The following is a 10,286-nucleotide window of genomic DNA, read 5'->3' as shown; positions in this document are numbered from 1 at the left end:
AATGATGTTTATCTTTAAACGTTCATAAGGGGCGCAGATATAATATGCCATAGAAAAGCTGCGCAAATTAAGCACATAATTATATTGTTAACGTTTACAAAATAGGCCCCTACGACGTCATATGACGTCACTCTGCTACCTGGAGTGTTGTGTAATAGAGCAATTATTAATTGATCTAACTTTATTAAAATTAATAACAAAAATATAGATGATTTTAATCTTTTTCGATCTCCCGTAACTGAAAAAAGAAAGTAACTGAATAATATCAGCGTATCGAGATTTTTACACATAAGCGTTTCATAAATGATAAAATTTATTAGAAGTGGTGGAAAATATTTCTCTCGTAAAATAAATAAAATGTACGCAGAGTATTCCAGCGTATCGAAAAACGTATCAGAGAGGAAACAAAACCGATAACGAATCAATATAACTTCGCTTGAGATTATAACACAAAAAAAACACTGAAAAATGTAAGCGCGATGAAAATTTTTGAAATAATTTTTGTCATAAAATTTGGACAGATCCTAGACGATCGACAGAATCGTTAAGTATTATTTATAATCTAATTAATTCTATTCGTTCATTAATATTACTGCTAAAGTTTAATTGACTCAGTTGCTGTTTAATTAAATCCAAGCACCAGATTCGACACAAAGTGCTTATAAAATTTTTAACTGTATAATTCATCGCCCTTTAATCCTACATTACTCGCATGAGATGTAAAGTAAAATATATATGTATATATACCCTTAAAAATCTACTGAATTCACGAAGTAAAATGTTCTTATCGATCGAATGCTGCACAAATTTATTTTGTAATTAAAGGAGAACTTTTGCACTTTTATCTTTTTATTTAGAAGAAGATATACAGAATGCTATCAATCTTTATATTATATATTTAACTATATAAATTATTAAAGAAAATAATTGAAATTTAAGATATAACGTTGGGGTATAAAATAAATCCCACTCGATTAATGAAGGACTAATATATAAATCTTCCCATCATAAAAATAAAAATAATTCCATCTAATATAATAAAAAGTTTTCCGAGAGGAGAGGAGTCTATCATACCGACCGAGCGGCCTGACAGTTTGCACATTGAGCGCGTTCAGCAGACCAAGCCGCTCAGTAGCAGTCGAACGTGATTGGCTCTTACTTTTAGAACCAACCAATCAACGCAGAGTGTTGATAAGACGAACTCAACAGTTGTGTCTGCTGAACACGGCCATTGTTGACGTGTGCGTAAAGACACGTGGCATGTCGCATATAGGTTATGTAAACTTGCGAGAATGTCGATGAGATTGCAGTCTTGTTTCCTTTTTTATAACACTTTTGATGTCATAATATGGTGCAATAAAGGTGCTATATTTAATTTCGTACATCGTTCTGTGTCTCGCATTATTAAATTGTGTCTGTATCGTAAAATACACATGGAGTAATCTTGTGCAAATTTTCTTATTACAAATAAATCTTTTTGTAATCAATAAACTGACGATACAATTTTATTAACGTGTTAACAATGTTATCTATGTATTAAGAGTTTTATTTATATCAACACAAACACGCTTATGCAATAACATAACCGTGCATCTCTGTTTTTTTCTTTACAGAAAGCCGAGGAATCTTTCCAGTCGTTATAATTCAGTAAACGAGATACCCGGTGATTAGATAACATTATCAATAACTGAATATACATACAGTTCGATACACAGTTCTTTGCAGTACCATCCCAAGCTAGTCTTTGCACTGTTTGCTAGTGTACTAATTCTCAAGATGTATCGAAACATAGAACTTCTAGACCCATCCGAAATAAACATCACGTCAAGAACACTGCATCAACTGCTTCTCGACGAGTTAATGACTGAATTGTAAGGCATTCTGGATTTGCAGCAGGGAACTGCAGGTAGTAATAATGTATAAATTTTTGTTTATAGTCCTAGAGAAGGATTAACTGCGAACTTTGCAGAGGCCACTGTTGAGATGGCTGATTGTCCTGATTTCATCAGATGGCCTTACAATTTTTATGGAGAAGGTACGCGTAGAAAAAGAACACAAGACATATTTGATCTTTCTCCGAATTCCATATCTTTAACGATACTTTCAGGCTTGTGTGATAATCCCTTTATTTTGGATGTTGCTGGTCTATAGCATCTTCTAGCAACTGTCCAGAGAGATAAGTTCTACGATGTTCAGTCGTTGCCACGACAGTTAAATTACAACCATTATACTCTTAACTCTCGTCATCGACGCAGGAGCTGGTCCGTGGCTACATACAGGCAGCAATTGCGAGGTGTGTAGGTATTATAAGTACATTATCTAAATTGCATTAATAATATCTTCTAATTTGAGGGAGAGAGAAAGCAAACTTATAAATAAACGAAAGATTTATTTCAGCTCATTATGAAGTTACGTGTATCAAACGACCAAGTCTCGCCAGGGTATAAACTTAACATGGGAGTAGCGAATGGGACGCATTATGCATTTGTAAATAAGTCCACTGGAAAGTGCATGATCGAGCGTATAGTTGCTAATGAAGATGAAACAACTTTCGCATTGTTGGCCAATCTATATATATGCGAAGACAAGCCAGGGAAAGAGTTATAAAAGTACGCGCTAAAAAGCGTACCGGCAAATTGGATTTCATATCATGCATGCAAAAAGCGTTGGAGAAACATTACGGGGATAGACTCGTAGGTAATCATCATTGCGATATAGCATTAAACAATATGGAAACTCGAGTGAATGTCAAATGTCTCTAAACTTAGGTTTTGGTGGCATGTTCAAGATGAAGAACGGAAAAGTGAAACAGCATATGCTAGATTTTTCGGACACTCCGTTGACTAGCGAGGCACAGCTCAACAACTGGCTACGTTTTTACGAAATGGAGACCCTTCTGATAGCTGTCGGCGTATTTGTCAGCGCTGAGACAGTAAGCTTCAAAGAGATTCAATCCGTATGAAAAGAAAAAGAATATCAAACACGTTCGAATACAGTAGTCTATAAATTTATTTTAACGATTATTTATATCTTTTTTATTTTCAATTAAAGTACTCGTTTCTCCTGTCAGGATTTAGATCTCAGAGTACAGCATTTCCACAATTCTTTCGAAGAGAATAGGTTGGGTGGACATTATCATATCGATACAACGCCGGATACTATTGAGTATACGAGGGCTACTTCAATGTGGCAGCTACGCTATATGTCGATAAACCGCCTAATAAACTGTAGTTTGTGAAAGATTAATTTCGTACTTCCAATATTTTTTTCACAGCAGATTGAACTTTATCAAATAACTTTATGCCAAAACATTGCAACAAAAAATGTTGATATAATCTAATGTATTTTGTTAGAATTTATACAAATTTATCTAAGAAATTCTATTTTATATGATTAAGCTAAGAAATTCTATTTTATATGATTAAGAAATAAACATATTTGTTTAAAAAAAATAATAATTGGATCTGCTTTTTCTTCAAAATCCCTTCTTTTTTTGTGCAAATTGAATTAAGCGAATTTGTATCAAATTTCGTCAGCTCGCAAATTCATAACTTATTTGATCTCACGAAATATTATTCCGTCAATAAAGACTGTGACGACCGTTATAATCTTGTGTACATATATATGTTTACGTTATTCTACATATATTTATTTCCGTTATGTTTTGGAGAGATCGCCCTTTGGCTACAATACTTTGTGTGATTATTAACATCTATACGGTTCAAGAAGAACCATCCTATTAGCTGCATCACTGTAATAATCAGAACTTAAGAAGATTATAATTACATATTATTCGCTAAATTCGCTTCGCATCATATTTTTTTAATAAGCGTTGATGGCGTCACGCATATTGGTAAGTGATATATTACGTATATAAATTTTCGCACATATTCTAATACGACGTTTCTTTTATCGGATTAGAATAAGTGAGAGACACTTTTATTAAATTATTGAGAATAACTACAAAGAGCTGATATGGGCTGCATTTCGATATTTCCTATTCTTTTCAATATCTTTATTACGACATTCAAAAAGCTGATGTGCTATTTTTGAATATTTATAAGCCTTTTTAACCATTTGACTGCGTAAAAATTGGAACAATGTGATCTTGTTGCAATTTGCTAATATCATGCGCTGCAAAATTACCTAAAGAAAGGGTCGGAACGTACTCGATTATACCACTCTATTTCTTCAGAGATTTTAATTATTTTTGTATCATAATAAAATACATATGCGTCCTATAATATTTACTGCGCCTGGCTGTTAATTGTCAATTCTTACCCTCATTTGTAAAGTTTGTGCTGAAACATAAAAACATTAGTTATAAACACTCTGTTTTCACAGACAACTATGGATGAGAAGGATGCAGAAAGCATCTGGACCTCATTAAAGAGTGCTATTCAAGAGATAATTGAGATACCGAAGACAAGATACTCTGGCCTCAGTTTTGAAGAACTTTATCGCAATGTTTACATGATGGTTAGTCACAATTACGGCGAACGATTATACACGGGACTGAAGGAAGTCCTAACGCAACATCTTGAAAACAAAGTGCGAGAGGATGTTCGCCGTTCCTTCCATAATAACTTCCTACAAACGTTAAATCTAGCATGGAACAATCATCAAACGTCAATGCAGATGATCAGTCAAATCTTGTTGTACATGGATAGAGTGTATAATGTTCAACAGCATAATGTAGACAATGTGTATAATCTTGGGTTAATTATTTTTCGAGATCAGGTAATTTTCATTTTTAATTTGCATTGTCTTATAAAAAGAATTTAGAAGTCACAAAGTTCTATTGTAATAAACTAGTATTTCATATGATTGTTGATTTTGCAACGTTAAGTTGCTGTAATTTATTTAAAATGATTGTTATAAGTATGTTTAATATTGACGAGTCTCTTATAAATTTTTTAGATAGTCAGATATGGATGTGTTAGAGAACATTTACGGGAAACATTATTAGGTATGATCACGAAGGAAAGAAGAGGAGAAGAAGTTGCAGATCGTAGCGCTATAAAAAATGCCTGCCAAATGTTAATTACACTTGGAATTAACAATCGCCAAGTTTATGAGGAAGATTTTGAAAGGCCTATTTTACAACAAAGTGCTGAGTTTTATAAAGTGAGTGTCCAGTATGAGATACGTACAATATTCTTGCATGCACATATGTAACTTGCAAAATTTTTTTCAGGGGGAATCTCAAAAATTGCTGGCAGAAAATAGTGCATCGAAATATATAGAAAAGGTTGAAGCTACAATCCGCGAAGAATCTGAAAGGGCAAAACATTATTTAGATGAATCAATTGAATCACGGATAGTAAAAGTTGTAGAAAAAGAGTTAATCAAAGAACACATGAAAACCATTGCTGAGGTGTGTTTATTTACGATCTGGGTAGCGATCATGTAACCCTTTCCTTAGAACGAAAACGCGAAAAGTAAAAAGTTTAATGTAACTATCTCTTTCTATTGGTGTTGAATAGAAAGAGATCAACTTTTTACTTTTCACGTCCTAAAGGAAAAGATACATGATCGATCCTTTGTATTAATGGACGATTAAACTTAAATATATGTCATGTGTTATTATAATCACATGTTTAGCACGCATAGTATACATTATGTGTTATATATCTTAACATCTCTTGTGTTTGACAGATGGAAAACAGTGGTATAGTACACATGCTCAAAAATAAGAAAACGGAAGATCTTGGTTGTATGTATAAACTATTTTCGAGAGTCTCACAATCAGACGGGTTGCGCATTGTGTGCGACTGTGTATCTCAGTTCTTCAGAGAGCAGGGCTGCGCGTTAGTGCACGAAGAGCATGAATCAACCACAAATGCCGTTCTTTACGTCCAGAACTTGTTAGATCTAAAAGATCGCTTTGATCATTTTCTACATTATTCTTTCAATAATGACAAGAATTATAAACAGATAATAGTATCAGATTTTGAATACTTCCTTAATTTGAATCCTAAAAGCCCGGAATATCTGTCGCTATTTATCGACGACAAATTGAAGAAAGGCGTTAAAGGAGTTAGTATTATGTGTATAATTGCATTGTTACATATCGTATGATTTTCGATACATGAATATATATTTGGTTTTAGATGACAGAGCAGGAGTTTGAAGGAATCCTAGATAAAACTATGGTTTTATTCCGTTTGTTACAAGAAAAGGATATATTTGAACAGTACTATAAAAAACACTTAGCCAAACGATTATTGTTGAATAAGTCTGTTTCAGATGATAGTGAAAAGAATATGATATCCAAACTTAAGGTGAGAACTAGAACTAGATATAATGATATTCTAGATCAAAATAGTTTTGTTCATATCTGAAACGGGTGTATTGCTTACATTTTTATATTAAAAGAAGTTAAAAACATATTTTTTGATTATTTTTTTAGACTGAATGTGGATGTCTGTTCACATCAAAGTTAGAAGACATGTTTAAGGATTTAACAGTCAGCAACACTATTATGGATGAATTTAAGGATCATGTTCGTACGTCTGGCGTAAGTATCAAAATAATATAATAAAACATAGACCAGCTAAAAATAAAGAAAATTTAATAAAAGGTTTTATTATGACAGAGTATATCTTAAATGCTCTATAATTTTGATATTAAGATTTTATATAAATATTAATTTGAGTATTTCTATATGTATAAATAAAAATATAAATTAGTGTATAAGTTACAGAAAATATTGTTAACACGTAATATTCTGGTTATGTTTAATTAAAACATTTTATAAAATTTGTATTTATACGTATATCATAGATATAGATTATTATTCTATGTTTTATCTGTGTATGTTTCATAAAGACAAATCTACATGGTGTGGATCTAAGTGTCCGAGTGCTCACAACTGGTTTCTGGCCAATGCCATCAGCCACTCGAAAATGCAATATGCCCACTGCTCCGCGTGATGCCTTTGATGCCTTCCGGCGCTTCTACCTTGCTAAACAAAGCGGTCGACAATTAACGTTACAGCCACAATTAGGTGAGTTATTATTTTTATGTCTTTATCAATATCTGTTTTTACTTAAGCATTTAGTAATATAATGAGTGCAATGATAAAAATTTGTACAGGTTCTGCTGATCTAAACGCTGTATTTTATGGACCACGAAGAAAAGAGAGTAATTGCGGAGGCTTGAATACTCCATCATCTTCGAGTTCTATTGGGAACGATAGCGCAAGCAGCGGCTTAGTAAGCCAGCGAAGCAGCATATGTAGTGCACCACGAAAGCACATAATACAAGTTTCCACTTACCAAATGTGTGTGTTAATGCTGTTCAATAAAATAGAAAGTTTCACATATGAGGTGAGTTTTGATATTTAAGCAGCTAATTACTCATCTCATATCTACATATGTTACACGAAGAATAAAAAATGTTTATAATTTCTATATATACATATGTATGAATATTGTGTAGGAAATTCAAGGTGAAACCGATATTCCAGAGAGGGATTTGGTCAGAGCATTGCAATCTCTTTCCATGGGTAAAGTTACACAAAGAATTTTACTTAAACATCCTCGTACCAAGGCAATTGAATCTACGGATTGTTTCTGCGTGAACGACAGTTTTACCAGTAAATTACATAGGTATTATATTTTTATGCAATAAATGATATATAACACTTTCGCAGCTGGCGATTCTAGCGCGTGACTGTACTGAGAGCTACGTGCAAATTTGTTTCATTTTCGGATCCAAACTGTTTTTAATTCCGTTTAAATGCTCATTTTGATGAAATCAATTTATTGTTATATAGCTGCAGTAATCATAATTACGAATCATAAAATCATGTGCTTTCCTAAAAATATAAAATAACGTTAAATTATACCAGCGGCAACAAACTACATCTTAAAATCACTCAAAATTACATCAAGGACAATTGGCTACAAATCTTAAAAGTGACATAAAATTACGTTAGTTTAGTAACTGCAAATGTGTTAATAATATATGTGATGTAAATAACCATCTTTTACTGAATGTTTGTATCGCTTTTGTTAAGAGTAAAGATCCAGACCGTAGCAGCAAAGGGAGAATCCGAACCTGAGAGAATAGAGACGCGCAATAAAATCGATGAAGACCGGAAACACGAGATCGAAGCAGCCATCGTACGAATTATGAAAGCCCGAAAGCGTATGCCTGTATGTAACTTGAAAATTCTTATAAATATAAGTTCACTTTACACGGTTAATTCATTGATACATATTTTTTGAACGTAAGAAAATATTTTTTTATTCGAGATAAACTATAATATGTGTAGAATATATAGAGCATAATCAATATATATCAATATATTTTCTCTTTTATTAGCATAATATACTGGTAACAGAAGTAACAGAACAGTTAAGAGGTCGATTTTTGCCTTCACCTGTAATAATTAAGAAACGTATCGAAGGCTTAATCGAACGAGAGTACTTGGCTCGTACAGATGAAGATTTGTATGTAATGCATGTTATACATTGACGCTAATATTTACTGAAATACAAACTAATACATTCTACGATTTACAGGAAGGTGTATACATATGTTGCTTAATGCTGAATTCAAACATGTAAGTAATTTGTAATAATATATTATATCCTCTTACTACACATTAATGATTCTTCATATTTTATTCACCGAATCATTATTACATCACCATTATTTGGTGTCATTATCGTTATCTTCTTATTATTCTCATTCATCGGTTGTGAATTATTAATGTCCAGGGGATATTCCATGTCAACAAGAAAATTACATTTCCATAGAGCTTGGATATTCTGTATATATGTATACAGTTAATATATTGACTATATATTGACACTTATTTAGCTTTAAATTTACAGCGTAATGTTCTTTACAGGAATATATGATTGGGAAGTTGATCGAAAATGGTAAAATATTGAGTACGGCCGATATTGCAAATACAAAGACAAAAAAAAATAGAGAATGGGTCATTATTGAGTACTGAAAACTGTAAGATGATGTGTTTACATCCATTATAAAATATTTGATTTGAATTAGACAACTTGTACACTTAATAGTTAGCGTTTCTAATGATGCGAAATACAATTAAGTTATACCGAAGATGATAATACCGCGCGCAATTAGAAACTTTTCTACACTTGTAAGACTGTGATTGTCTATGATAACAAATGCTATCTGAATATGTCGTGATGAATTTAGAAAAAAAATGGTACATTTATATATAGTTTTATTTATGTTGATGTCTATCAATTATATATGTAAATAACTGATGTGAATGTATTATTAAGAATGGACTTGTCTCATTTCCAACAACTCAATATTATTTTTCAAGTTTGCACTCCACACCCCTAAATGTGTGTTTGTTTATCTTCTTACATAAAAAACATATGAATTCACAAGTGTTAATTTTCATCTAAGTCCATTTTTGGATATATATATATTAGTTAAGATATGCTTTCACACTATATTTTGTATTTATATAAATATATAATTTGAATTTATATGTAGTAATAAACATTATATAACATACTCTCCAATGTTGACGTTTAATTAACAGCTTCCGCCTCTTCCACCTAGCTTTTCAATTATTTCATTGCAATTTAATCCACTGACCGTTTTAGTACAACACAAAATATTTATTATAGTACGCCAAAAGTGGGATCTACGAATCTGTAAGAGATGCAGAATTTTTTAGTGGGATGATATGTGCGCATGAGATTAAATAAAGACGAAGATCTTAATAAAATGCAGTTTAACTCAAATATGTATTGCACACTTTCACGTTGTAGTAAAAAAATGCGAATAATTGGTATCATGTTTTTATTTTTATTTGTATTCTCTCTTTATTTATTAAGATGGAGTTTTAATATTTAAATGAAAATTTTACCCTTTTTTGTACACAAAACTGAATAAAATTAAAATGCTACTACAGCACTTATTATTCCTGAAATATTCACCCAATACATTTATTTCCTATACAAAGTTTAACACGCTAAACAAATACAAAATATTCAGTTTACCCTAACTAAAAAATTACCCTTGTAAAGTTTTACACACACACACACACACACACACACACACACACAGCAGATTGAACTTTATCAAATAACTTTATGCCAAAAAAATTGCAACAAAAGAAGATATGTTGATATAATCTAATGTATTTTGTTAGAATTTATACAAATTTATCTAAGAAATTCTATTTTATATGCTTAAGAAATAAACATATTTGTTTAAAAAAATAATAATTTGATCTACTTTTTCTTCAAAATCCCTTATTTTTTATGCAAATTGAATTA

The 10,286-nt window shown here is 31.7% G+C and overlaps 1 protein-coding gene and 1 pseudogene across 1 annotated transcript; both read left to right on the top strand.

Moving 5' to 3' along the window:
* Positions 1–995: 995 nt before the first annotated feature.
* Positions 996–3,458, top strand: LOC139814746 (ester hydrolase C11orf54 homolog; annotated as a pseudogene).
* Positions 3,459–4,342: 884 nt separating this feature from the next.
* On the top strand, positions 4,343–9,453 carry LOC139815497 (cullin-3-like). The gene is made up of 13 exons (XM_071782457.1): positions 4,343–4,740; positions 4,921–5,127; positions 5,198–5,377; positions 5,659–6,039; positions 6,114–6,284; positions 6,413–6,520; positions 6,832–7,009; positions 7,099–7,331; positions 7,444–7,613; positions 8,024–8,162; positions 8,332–8,459; positions 8,532–8,572; positions 8,864–9,453. Exons 1-12 carry the CDS (start codon positions 4,351–4,353, stop codon positions 8,554–8,556), a joined length of 2,310 nt encoding a protein of 769 aa, XP_071638558.1. The 5' UTR covers positions 4,343–4,350; the 3' UTR covers positions 8,557–8,572; positions 8,864–9,453.
* Positions 9,454–10,286: the final 833 nt, after the last annotated feature.

This window comes from Temnothorax longispinosus, chromosome 6, assembly GCF_030848805.1.
Source record: "Temnothorax longispinosus isolate EJ_2023e chromosome 6, Tlon_JGU_v1, whole genome shotgun sequence".
In the NCBI taxonomy this organism is placed as follows: domain Eukaryota; kingdom Metazoa; phylum Arthropoda; class Insecta; order Hymenoptera; family Formicidae; genus Temnothorax; species Temnothorax longispinosus.
The sequence above is the reverse complement of the archived record's forward strand: the minus strand, read 5'-3'. Positions and strand labels throughout refer to the sequence as shown.

Coding starts and splice junctions, on each gene's coding strand:
- LOC139815497 (XM_071782457.1), top strand. CDS start 4,351: ATGGATGAGAAGGATGCAGAAAGCATCTGGACCTCATTAAAGAGTGCT. Junction 4,741..4,920: donor TAATTATTTTTCGAGATCAG/GTAATTTTCATT, acceptor TAAATTTTTTAG/ATAGTCAGATATGGATGTGT. Junction 6,521..6,831: donor ATCATGTTCGTACGTCTGGC/GTAAGTATCAAA, acceptor TGTTTCATAAAG/ACAAATCTACATGGTGTGGA.